The 13,339-nt window shown below is 43.0% G+C and overlaps 1 protein-coding gene across 2 annotated transcripts in view; it reads left to right on the forward strand.

Moving 5' to 3' along the window:
• ZFP64 (ZFP64 zinc finger protein) overlaps positions 1–13,339 on the forward strand; it is a 77,046-nt gene that overhangs the window by 43,912 nt on the left and 19,795 nt on the right. The window contains exon 1 of one of the 2 annotated variants that reach the window (XM_057702437.1): positions 12,798–12,903. The exons of the other annotated variant lie outside the window; for it this stretch is intronic. Within the exon in view, the coding sequence (XP_057558420.1) occupies positions 12,798–12,903 (106 nt within the window). Of the gene's footprint in view, positions 1–12,797; positions 12,904–13,339 lie in introns of those variants that run through there. 2 annotated transcript variants of the gene reach the window in all.

Consider the following 13,339-nt stretch of genomic DNA (forward strand, 5'->3'; position numbering starts at 1 on the left):
AGGTTCAATCCCTGGTATGGGAACCAAGATACTGTATGTCTCGCGGCAAGGCCAAAAAAACCCAAGAAACAAAACTATGATGTAACAATAAACGTTTGACCACCAGGTGTGCCGGAGATCAGACTTGGGAACTAAAATGTATTCGTTCTGGGAATTCTTGGGTATTTTCTCTGCCATAAATGAGACTCGGCTATTCCACATTTGGCTGGTTGATGGGTTGGTTTCTTTTTTCTGTTCTGCATCTCACCCTCTGTTCTGTGTCTTTTACACACCTCATGGTTTCTACTTCCTTAGGGTTTTTGCTTCCTCCTCACTTTAGGTGAGGGGAGTTCCTCTCTAGCCTTTCTCTACAGCTTGACCACATATTTTCAGCACCCTCTTGGTTACAAGGAACAGAAAACACACTAAAACTAGCAGAAGTAAGAAGACTTCCTAGACAGATACTAGGTAGTTTCCAAAATCAAAGAAAGAAATGCGGGGTTCAGGGCTGCTGCACGGACCTCAAGACCTAAACCAGGGACACAGTCGTGTGTAGCCTCTTTTTCCATCATCATGCCCTTCACTGCTGGCCTTTATTCTTTCCTCCTGCAGGTGGGTTTTCTAAACTTGGTAGCAAGTTATGGTCACAGGTAACCCCAACTTAATATCAGCCCAATTTAGCAAATCTAGAGAGCAGTCCGTCTGTCTCTGCTTTTGTACATAAACATGCCAGGAATGGTGCGCCCAGTGCCAGAGCACCTCTATGGCCAGGAAGATACAGTGGGTAGGGCTGAGCCCATCCTGGACAGTAGCCCACTCCTCTGCCCATCCATGGCTTTCCATAAGTGGCACCCCCACCAGAACTAGTTCCCCAAAGGAAGGAGGGTGGCACAGTTAGACAAAACCATGAATGTTCATTGCCAGGGCCCTAAGCCTCGGATCCCTCTGCTAACTACCTCCTTCTCTGAGCATTTTCCAGATTTTCCTTGGGGATCCACTCCACCCCCTCTTTCAGCCAAATGCTTCAAATGGAGCTAACATACCCCCTTCATGAGGGGAGGGCATGTATCCCATGCTTGGCCAATCACAGTACCTCATGACCTTGGTCAAAGTTATTAGTCGAAAAGCAAGGGTTTTAGCAAGTTTATTCTATAAAGCAACAGAAAGAGTTGCTGGTTTCAACAGAAATAATTGATAGTAAATATGTATCATCTCTGTTGTAGCTACTCAGCTCTGTAGTTCTAGAACAAAAGCAGCCATAGATAATATATAAATGAATGATGCTGTGTTCCAATAAAACCTTATTTACAGAAATAAGCAAGTGGGCCAGATTTGGTCCACAGGTCATAGTTTGCCAAATCCTGGTCTAAAGGATGGCAAGCCAGTCAGGCACAATGTAGGTATTCAATAAAGTACAGAATAATGGTTATTATATTTTAAAATAGTTTTTAAAGTTATTATGGTATCAGGGTGGTAGGTAGATGACTGCCAATAATAATAATAATAATAATAACTAATATACTTGATTTTTTACTGCTTGTCAATCCCTTTACATGCATTTCCCTTTTAATACTCAGAAAAACCATTCGAGGTAGGTAGAATTATTATCCTCATTTTACAGATGAGGAAACTGAGGTTCAAGGAGGTTAAGAGACTTGTTCAAAATCACACATCTCTGAAGAGCTGGACTCTGGTGAGATAATACATGTAAAATGTACTCTAAAATGCTACTTAGCACATGGTAAGCCTCTCTGAATACTCACTCTTGTCATTGTCATTGTCGTAGTCATCACTACCACCACTGTTGTTGCTACTCAGACAAGGAGAGGTTAAGTAACCCCAAACCAGGCCTGGGATCTGTCTCTGGTTGTGTCCAAGTTTACTAGGGAGAGAGGGGAAAGGAGAAATAGGAACTGGTTTAATTATACTCTACTTGCCATGCAAAGCCTTTGCATCTACTCCCTACCCATCTCCTGTCTCCAGCACTCTGCCCACCTGCAGCCAGACCGAGGTTCCTCAAAGTGCCACAGCTGGGTCTTTGCACAAGCTAGGCCCTCTGCCTGGAACCCTCTTTGCCTCATTTCTCTGTCTGCCCAAGACCTATGCTTCCTACACCTCTCAGGTTATGAATCTGCCTCTTGCAGGAAGCTTTGCCTGACCACTCTGTGAGTCTTTATCACACTGTATTGTAACTGCTTGTTTACTTATTTTCCTCTTGATTATTCTGTGACTTCTTTAAAGGCTTACTGTTGCATTCCCAGTGGTTAGTTTAGCACCTCACACCCAGATGGAACTCAATTAATGTTTGGTAAACAAATGAATCATTCTGGAACAAGCCCTGGTAGAATAGGTCAGTCAGGGAGACTGTATGGAACACTAAAAGAACCTGAAAATGACAGTTGGTCTGGGTGATTTCAGTGTCACCAGAAAGGGACTGAAAACTCATTTTTCTCAAGAGTAGGTAAGACAACTGACCAGCCCAGGCCTGCTACACCCAGTCCCACATCTAGAAGCTTAGAATTCCTATTCTTGGATAACATTCCTTTACAGTTCAGGAACTTCCAAACCTGTAGGGGCCAGCAGGTTAATTGGAGGCTGTTTCCACTGTAAAGATCCTGATTAACATTGTTGCTTATACAGTATCCTCCTCCAATATTTCATCTTATCATTTCAAATTCTAATCCATGAAGGGAGGGAGGGGCTGGAGTGGGGGAGGAGAAAGGAAAGAGGAGGAAGAACTGAGGATCTGTATTGTGGTTATTTCTGTTTTCAGCTAAGACTGTGCCCTAGTGACTTTTTTCTTTTTTTTCCTTTTGGTTGTGTTGGGTTTTAGCTGCAGCATGTGGGGATCTTTGTTGTGGCATGCGGGATCTTTCATTGTGGCCTGCAGGCTCCAGGGCGCATGGGCTCTGCAGTTTGCGGCACACGAGCTCTCCAGTTGAGGCTCGTGGGTGAAGCAGTTGTGGTGCATGGGCTTAGCTGCCCTGTGGCATGTGGGATCCCAGTTTCCCAATCAGGGACCTAACTCGTGTCCCCTGCATTGCAGGACAGATTCCTTACCACTGGACCACCAGGGAAGTCCCCCTAGTGACTTTTTAACTAGCTTCTTTTTTTCATTTTAATTTAAAAAGTTATATATGCTTATGTGAATATAAATTAATATGGCCACATTGAAATAGAGTTTGGCATTTCCTAGCAAATTTGAATGTAAGCATATGCTCTGATCCAGGCATTCCTCCCACACTGCATTTCCCAAACTTACTGTGCATGAGAATCACCAGGGCATCTGGTGAAAATGCAGATTCTGGGCATAGAGAAACTTACACATGTGGATCAGGAAACCTGTGCAAGGATGTTCATAGCTACGTGGCTCATAATTACAAACTGGAGACCACCCATTGGCAGTGATGGTGTAGATGAAGTGTGATATATTCACAGGGTGACAATGAATGAACCCCAGCTGCCTGCAGGAACGTGTTGACTCTCATAGGTGTAAAGGAGCAAGTGAAGGAAAGTTAGTCATACTGCTCAACAAGCAGCAACACTAAGCAACATATTTAGGTGACAAAACTATTTTTAAATAATTATTACACAAAATTAGAGATCATGGAAGAAGCTGGCAGTAGGAAGGATAGGAACATGTGAAGGCTTCTTTCACACTAAGAATGTTTCGTATCTTACAGTGTTGATGGCTACTCTGGTGTTTTATTCCTTAGATTGCACATTTATTTTGTACATTCTTGTACGGGTGCCAAATTTTAAATTTTCAAACTTAAAAGACTGCAAAAATGTATATAGCAGGATGTCCATCACTCAGACAACTGCATCACAAATACTGCTGTCCTGTCCCCGGAGATGACTCATATTACCAGCAGCCTGGTCTTCTCTGCATTCACAAGCTTATGTGTGTATGTGTGTGTGTATATATATATATATATCTTAAATTTTATAGAGAGAGATTCTGTTATATATATGTTTTTTTATTTTAAAATATTTTTATTGTGGTAAATTTATACATAGCATGAAATTGGCTATTTTAGCCACGTTAAGTGTACAATTCAGTGGAATTAATTAGATTCACAATATTGCACAACTGTCACCACTCTTTCCATAATTTTTCATTCCTTTGCACAAAAACTCTGTTCACATTGGTCAATAACCCCCATTAACCCCTCCCACCCAGCCCCTGGTATCCTCTAACCTACTTTCTTTTTTTTTTTTTTTAAGCTCTTTATTGGAATATAATTGCTTTACACTCTTGTACCAGCTTTTGAGGTACACCAAAGTGAATCAGCTGTGTTTATACATATATCCCCTTATCCCCTCCCTCCTGTGACTCCCTCCCACCCTCCCTGTCCTGGCCCTCTAAGGCATCACCCATCATCGAGTTGATCTCCCTTTGTTATACAGCAACTTCCCACTAGCTATCTGTTTTACAATTGGTAGTGTAAGTATGTCTATGCTACTCTCTCACTTCATCCCAGCTTCCCCTTCGCCCCCTGCCCCCCCAGCCCCATGTCCTCCAGTCCATTCTCTGCATCTGCATCCTTATTCTTGCCCTGTCACCGGGTTCATCAGTACCATTTTTTTTATGTTCCATATATATGAGTTAGCACACAGTATTTGTTTTCCTCTTTCTGACTTACTTTGCTCTGTATGACAGTCTCTAGATCAATCCATCTCATTACATATAGCTCCATTTCATTCCTTTTTATGGCTGAGTAATATTCCATTGTATATGTGTGCCACATCTTCTTTATCCATTCATCTGTTGATGGGCATTTAGGTTGCTTCCATGTCCTGGCTATTGTAAATAGTGCTGCAATGAACATTGCGGTACATGTTTCTTTTTGGATTATGGTTTTCTCTGGTATATGCCCAGGAGTGGGATGACTGGATCATATGGTAGTTCTATTTTTAGTTTTTAAGGAACCTCCAAACTGTTTTCCATAGAGGTTGTACCAACTTACATTCCCACCAACAGTGCAGGAGAGTTCCCTTTTCTCCACACCCTCTCCAACATTTATTGTTTCTAGATGTTTTGATGATGGCCATTCTGACCAGTGTGAGGTGATCCCTCATTGTGGCTTTGACTTGCATTTCTCTAATGATGAGTGGTGTTGAGCATCTTTCCATGTGTTTGTTGGCCATCTGTATGTCTTCTTTGGAGAAATGTCTATTTAGGTCTTCTGCCCATTTGTGAATTGGGTTATTTGCTTTTTTGGTATTAAGCTACATGAGCTGCTTGTATATTTTGGAGATTAATCCTTTGTCTGTTGCTTCGCTGGCCAGTATTTTCTCCCATTCTGAGGGCTGTCTTCTTGTCTTGTTTATGGTTTCTTTTGCTGTGCAAAAGCTTTTAAGTTTCATTAGGTTCCATTTGTTCATTCTTGATTTTATTTCCATTATCCTAGGAGGTGGGTCAAAAAGGATCTTGCTTTGATGGATGTCATAGAGTGTTCTGCCTATGTTTTCCTCTAGGAGTTTTATAGTGTCTGACCTTCCATTTAGGTCTTTAATCCATTTGGAGTTTATTTTTGTGTATGGTGTTAGATCAAGTGTTCTAATTTCATTCTTTTACATGTTGCTGTCCAATTTTCCCAGCACCACTTATCGAAGAGGCTGTCTTTTTTCCATTGTATATTCTTGCCTCCTTTGTCAAAGATAAGGTGCCCATATGTGCTTGGGTTTACCTCTGAGTTCTCTATTCTGTTCCATTGATCTTCCTTTCTGTTTTTGTGCCAGTACCATACTGTCATGATCACTTGGCCTTGTAGTATAGTTCGAAGTCAGAAAGCCTAATTCCATCAACTCCATCTTTCCTTCTCAAGATTGCTTTGGCTATTCGGGGTCTTTTGCGTTTCCATACAAATTGTAAGATTTCTTGCTCTAGTTCTGTGAAAAATGCTGTTGCTAATTTGATAGGGATTGCGTTGAATCTGTAAATTGTTTTGGGTAGTACAGTCATTTTCACAATGTTGATTCTTCCAATCCAAGAACATGGTATGTCTCTCCATCTGTTTGTATTGTCTTTGATTTCTTTCATCAGTGTCTTATAGTTTTCTGCATACAGGTCTTTTGCCTCCTTAGGCAGGTTTATTCCTAGGTATTTTATTCTTTTGGTTGCAATGGTGAATGGGAGAGTTTCCTTAATTTCTCTTTCTGCTTTTTTGTTGTTAGTGTATAGGAATGCAAGAGATTTCTGTGCATTAATTTTGTATCCTGCTACTTTACTAAATTCATCAATCAGTGCTAGCAGTTTCCTGGTAGAATCTTTAGGGTTTTCTATGTATAATATCATGTCATCTGCAAAGAGTGACAATTTTACTTCTTTTCCAATTTGGATTCCTTTTATTTCATTTTCTTCTCTGATTGCTGTGGCTAAAACTTCCAAAACTATGTTGAATAATAATGGTGAGAGTGGACACCCTTGTCTTGTTCCTGTTCTTAGAGGGAATTCTTTCAGTTTTTCACCATTTAGAATGATGTTGGCTTTTGGTTTCTCATATATGGCTTTTATTATGTTGAGGTGATTTCCTTCTATGCCCATTTTCTGGAGAGTTTTTATCGTAAATGGATGTTGAATTTTGTCAAAAGTTTTTTCTGCAGCTGTTGAGATTATCATATGGTTTTTATCCTTCAATTTGTCGATGTGATGTATCACATTGATTGATTTGCATATACTGAAGAATCTATATATGTATTTAGATACCTATATATACATACACACAATAGCATTGTGTTCTGTCCTTTGACTATTTCACTTCATACATCTTGAAAAATATTCCATCAGTGCACAGAGAAATACATTATTCTTTTTATAGTCATAAAGAATTTATTCTATTGTATGGCAGAACCATAATTTAGTAATTTTAATTATTAAATTTTAGCCATAATGTAGTATGTGAACACACTGCCTATTTTTTTAAAATGCTGCTAAGGATAATGTTCCCTTATGCACACCTGTGGAAATTTTAGGCTCTCCAGTCCTTCCCCTCCCACTCTACACCCCGCCTCCACCTCGCTTAACTCACAGCTGCTGTGCATTCTGCCAGGACTTTTTCCTCTGGATTTTCATTTTTCACCACTGAAAACATATGTGGACTTGAATATATGTTCATATCTATGTAGAACTTGCTTTTCCTCTTCAATGCAATATATCTGGAGCTCTAGCCATGCCTATAATCGTAAATCTGGCTGATTACTTGTATTTGCTGCCTGGTGTGGCTAAACCACAGTTGAATCTAACCATTCCCCTATTGTTGGGCATTTAGGTTGTTTCCCAAGTATTTTTCTGTGACAATGGTGTTGCAACAAACATCCTTGGACCCGTCCCCCTGTGCACATGTGCAGGCGTTTCTCTGGAGAAGAATAGATGGAAAGCAGAACTGATAGACCATTGGCAGAGCATATCTAAAGACTGATTGCCAAATTACCCTCCAAAGTGACTATAACCATTCACACTCCCACTAGCAATGCATTAGAAGACTAATCTCCCTGCACTCTTATTAAATGTAGAGTTTTATTGAGCAAATAGGTGAATAAAAGGAGGACTTTATGATTAATATTCATTCCCTTATAATTAGTGATGCTGACCATCTCTTATACGTTTATTGCCCAGAATCTGCATTTAACACGATCTCCAGGTCATTCTTCTGTACATTAAAGTTTGAGAAGCACTGGAGTCAGAATCTGCATTTTAACAAGGTCCCCAGTGATCCCATGCACAGCTTGAGAAGTGTGGAGGAGGAATGGCTGGATCACAGCATACACTCACCTTTACTAATATGTCTGTGTGTATTTATCTTTTCTACTCAGACAGGATATAAAACAGTACTTCAATGTATTTTTAAATTTTTTTTTATTTGTTTTTGACTGCATTGGGTCTTCGCTGCCCCGAATGGGCTTTCTCTAGTTGCGGCGAGTGGGGCCTACTCTTCGTTGTGGTGCTCAGGCTTCTCATTGCAGTGGCTTCTCTTGTTGCAGGGCACGGGCTCCAGGTACTCAGCCTTCAGTAGCTGCAGCACACGGGCTCAATAGTTGTGGCTCAAGGGCTTAGTTGCTCCACAGCATGTGGGATCTTTCGAAGCCAGGGATCGAACCTGTGTCCCCTGCATTGGCAGGCAGATTCTTAACCACTGTGCTCTCAGGGAAGTCCCCTTCAATGTATTTTTAACTTGCACTTATTTACTAAGTAAGCAAGCTTGGACTCTTTTTTTCAAATTCTTTTCACTGTTCTTCTCTGGGAAACAGCTAGCCACTGAATCTTCTTACTTTGCTTCAAACACACTAAAGCTGTTCTTCCCAGGACCGCCTATTACATTCAGGCTTGAGCTCAACGGTCACGTCTACCCAAACTTGGGTACCGCCCCCACTACCTCTCTTCACCACCCCACCCCACTTCATCTTGGTTGTAGCCCCCACCCCTATCTGAAATGACCTGCACCCTCACTCACTCCTTCCTTCCTTCTCACGCTGCCCTGCTGGATCTTGTGTCTTTCTGTCTGTCCCCAGCACCTGGAACAGAGCCAGGCAATAGTCTGGGCTCAGATTACCATCAGATGAACAAATACATAAATTCTTGGCAGATGAAGAAATGAGATTTGCTCCTGTCTAGCTTTACACCCCATTTGGGCACCATGTTTACCTGGATAAACATTTCTTGATTCATTCCTGTATCCACAGTGAAGAATACTAGGTGGTAATAACAGAGGTCGAGCGAGGGGGGCTTGAGGAGAACATGACCCAAGCAAGGTGCTCCCCCCGCACAGAAGGCCCCGGACAATCAGAGCGGCAATTATATTTTTATTTATTTCTCTTAGAAAAGAAAGCAATTCTTTGACCAATATTAAATGAGTAAATGAGAAACTGGTATGAAGGCATGAGAATCTGCAACTCACAAGGGTTGAGTAAGGTCAGCACAGGCTCGTTTGCTTCCAGTTTATTCCCACATAAAACAGAATATCTGTCCCAAGTTCATTGGAGCCACCAATTATTTTTTTTTATTATTATTATTATTTTTTGGCCTCGCCACCTGGCTTGTGATTGAACCCGGGCCCTCGGCAATGAAAATGCTGAGCCCTAACCACTGGACTGCCAGGGAACCACCAATTCTAGATGAGCATTAGCTGCATGTTATTACAGACAACTATAACTCTCACCCTCCTGTTATAAATAATGGGTAACATTTAGAGAGTACTGCTTCTGTAGCAGACATTGTTCTGTGTACTTTTCGTATATGAATTCATTCACCCTCACAACCACCCTGGCTGTATTAGCATCACCATTTTATTGATGAGAAAACTGGGACACAGGGCAGCTTTCTCAAGGTCACATGGTAACAGAGCCAGCATCCTCACTCAGGCTGGCCCCAGTCTGTGTGCTTTGTAATGACATGATACTGCCTCTGGGATCTTTGTAATGCTTTGTAAGGAGATGTCAAGTGACCAGGGGAATCTCCTGTATAATTCAGAGGTACACTGTATCTCTTGGCAAAATACTTCAGTTTTCAAAACTATAAATATACCCCATTTTTCTTTTACAAAGTGATAAGGCTTGAAAATGTATTGACTTTCTCTGTAAAGAGAGGGAACTACCTAACAACCATTTAAAACAACAACAACAACAAAAACCAACTCAGGATAAAGGTGATCTATATAAAGAATGAGAAAGTTACTAGTTTCCAAGAGAAGCATCCTAAGGAGTGAGTATTTGAAATGCATATTTAGCCATGATTCCCGTGTTAGGTGATTTTGTTGCTGAAAATAATGAAGAGTTGTCACCTATAAAAACCTATATGTGTGTTTAAACTTAGCAACAGAATTTCCTAATCTGTTCAAACATCTTTCAAATAAAGAGCTTCAGTGGGTTCGAAATTCATTTGTTAAAGATATAGTGATGCCTCCTCTTTAGTTTACTTTGTAGAAGCCCCAGGTTGATTATCAGGGAAGATGAAAATTTACGAGCTGGATTTCAAAGAAAATGAAGAGTCAATGTATATAACTGGTGAATGGGATTAAAAAGGGAGGACCACGACTTAAGCACAGCCAATGATACTTGGTTTTTTTCTATATAGCCTATGAGGTTTTTTTCTTTTCAGCTTTTCAGCGATAACCCTTGAAATCAAGCCATGAAAACCAAATATGGAAAAAAAAATTAATTTAGGACCAAAACATTGAATAGATGTATTATAAAATACTAAAATTATGCCTTCAGAAAAGGAATCAAATTTTAATCTGTTGCTGTCATTATACTTGTAGAAAACATTGATAATTTACTTTGCTTTTTGTTGAAATATATTCAAGGAAAATGCAAATCAAAACTGTCATTGTATGTCAATTTGATTGGCAAAATGAAGACATTTGATAATACGGAGTGTGGTAAAAGGATGTGACTCCACCATACCTCTTACCTTGCTAGCGGAAGTGTAGATTGGTTCTTCCACTGTGGCATCATTTCTTAAATAGTCACTTACAATCCAACCAATGTATACATTCATTTAAGAAACTGACACTTTTTAGAAAGGTCATAGCTGCATTATTCACATGGCAAAGACTGGGAAACAACCCAAGTGCCCATCAACAGGAGGGCAGATGAACCAACTGTAGTATTTTCACACCCTGGAATATTACATATCAGTCAAAATAGTTGAACAACAGTGATAATTTGGATGATCTTAGCAATATAATAAAGGGTGGGGAGAGGAGTGATTCCTGGAATATTACATATCATTTTTATGAAGTTCTTTAAAAATTAAAATTTAAGGAATACATGTAGGTGCAAAAAAACGCTTAAAAAAAAAGCAAAGGGATAAAGAATGAAGTGTTTAGGTGGATGGCTATTAAATTGGGGGAGGGGATGAAAGGAGGTATATGAGAAATGCAGGTTACGGTTAAGGTCCTAGTTTGGGGCAGTCCCTGGTATTAATTATATCAGAATAAGCCAAGCAACAAACAAGCAACCAAATAAATACAGGTCAGCGACAGATCAGGGTTGACAATGGATCATGTACCAAAGATTGGTTCATCCAATTGTGTGCACCTGAGCTGAAGAAACACAGCAAATACAAACACAGGTACACATCTCAAGTATAAGAAGCCGTATCAGATGCCTCCCAACCTCGTGGCTGGTGCATTTCCTCTTTCAACTTCCTCAGAGGCGACCAGTGCTCCCAGTGATCCTTCTGAGACATTCCAAAAGGACAAAAGACAAACACAAGCGCATGGGAGTGTTTTGAAATGGCTTGCGTATATGGGTACCTAGACACATATACACACATCCCAAAGAAAACTTTAAAGTTGCTTTTAAAACATTTGTCTCGAAAATTTAACGTTGAGTGACTTTACCTGGCTTGACACAAACATCCCTACAATTTACAACTTGAAAATCAACGGGAAGTTTGTGAAAACAGCTTCTTTTTTAAGAAATATAAAAATGCTCTTCTCGCAGGTCGTCCCCTAGGGTTTGTCAAGGGTAGGCTCACAGAAGGCGAATTACAGGACGCTGCAAAACCCCACGGGGCCGCGGCAAGCCAGGGCAGAAAAACACCCGCGGCAATGTTAGAAATACGGATTCCCAGGCCCCGCCCTACGGATTCCGAGCTGAACCTGGGTCTTTTTTAACCAAGGCCCCCACGTGACTCTCAGGTCCCGGCAAGCTTGGGGCGAAGCCCCGCTTTAAGTAGCTCCCCAACGGAAGAAAGTAAACACCTGGGGCTTGTAGGTGGCTTTCTTGCTCCCTGTTGGATGTCGTTTACCTGGTGCAAGGAGGGGCCCCCTCGGGTCTCATCAAGGGGCCAGCCAGCCTGAACACGAACGCCAATTAGCTCAATCCCCCGAGGACCACGCCTCAGTCACCTGCTGGGCGGGGCCCGCGCCCCTGTTGGCCCCAGGCTTCCTCCGTGTGGTCTCAGACCCCCGACACTAGAATCCCGGGGCCGGGGGTGGGGTGGGAGTTAGAGAGAGACGCTGCATAGAAATGCAGATTCCTGGGCCCCGCCGCCTGAAGCCAAAAAAACCTTTTTCGGAATCTGCATTTGTAACCAGCTCTTCCGGGACCTGTAGGTTCAGCCTGCAGCTGTAGACCCTCTAGCCTCATTTAAATTTTAAATTCGAATATGCAGCCAAGAGTGGAGGTCGTGCTTCTCAACCTTGGCTGCACATCAGGATAACCTGGGGAGCTTTTTAATATATATATATTTAATATATATATACACACCAATGTCCAGGTTCAGCCCAGACCAATTAAGCAAGAATCTAAAAGCGCCGCCTGTGCGGCAGCAGCCGAAGCGGCATCACCTGGGAGCTCGTTAGAAATACAGAAGCTCAGGCCCCACCCCAGACCCACTGAGTCAGAATCTGCATTTTAACGAGATCCCCAGTGATTCGTGCGCACATTAAAGTTGGAGGAGAGCTGTGCTTCTAAAATTTTAATGGGCAAACGAATCACCTGGGGATCTCGTTAAAATGCAGACACGGTTTCTCAAACTTTAATGTGCCTGCGAATCACCTGGGGAGCTTGTTAAAATGCAGATTCTGATTCAGCGGGTCTGGGGTGGAGCCCGAGAGTCAGCATTTCTAACGAGCTCCCAGGTGGTGCGGGCTGCCCGGGTGCGGACCGCGCTTCCCCAGGAGCCCCGAGGTCTTGGCTCCGGGCCAATCAGCCGTCAGAGCTCTTGATAAATCGCCCTGCTCGGCTGGTGAGCAGAATTGCCGGGACATGCGCGCTCCGGCCGAAGGAGGGTAATTTCTGAACTCCGGGAATTGGTTGTGTGAGGCTGGCCACTCGCAGGGAGTCGCCAGAGCCCCGATCCTCACGCCATGTCGCGGCGCAAGCAGGCCAGGCCCCAGCATCTTAGCTCCGAGGAGCCGCATCCTGAGTGCCAGGAGTTCGCCGAGGGGGCCCCGGAGGTGGTGGGGAAGCCGGGTGAGTAACGATGCGGGCGCCCGGCCTGGGGGCTGGAGGGAGTTTCTCGGATGGTCCCCAGACCCGCGCAGGTGCGACGGCCCGGCCGCCGGGCGCGGAAGGTGGGGGTGAAGCTTCTAACTCGCGTTTTGGGGCTCGGACCTTGCTGCCCCTCCCTTTGTAAATTACACCCCCCCCCCCTTGTAAATTTACCCTCCTCGGGAAAACTACGTCGCTCCCCGAGTGGATTCCTGCAATCGCTCCCCGCCACCCCTCCGCCGCCAAGCGCTTTCAAATGACAGTTCATCTCTCGAACACATTAGAAGGATGCTCTGAGACTTCTTCGGAGGCTCTCTTCAGGGTGCGCCGGCACCCGGGTGCCCGACCTCCTCGGCGCTGGGCTGGGGCAGCGCGCTGGGAGGTGGGCGCTGAGACCCGCGCGCCAGGCGTCTTCCTG

This window comes from Hippopotamus amphibius, chromosome 12 (genome assembly GCF_030028045.1).
Source record: "Hippopotamus amphibius kiboko isolate mHipAmp2 chromosome 12, mHipAmp2.hap2, whole genome shotgun sequence".
In the NCBI taxonomy this organism is placed as follows: Eukaryota; Metazoa; Chordata; class Mammalia; order Artiodactyla; family Hippopotamidae; genus Hippopotamus; species Hippopotamus amphibius.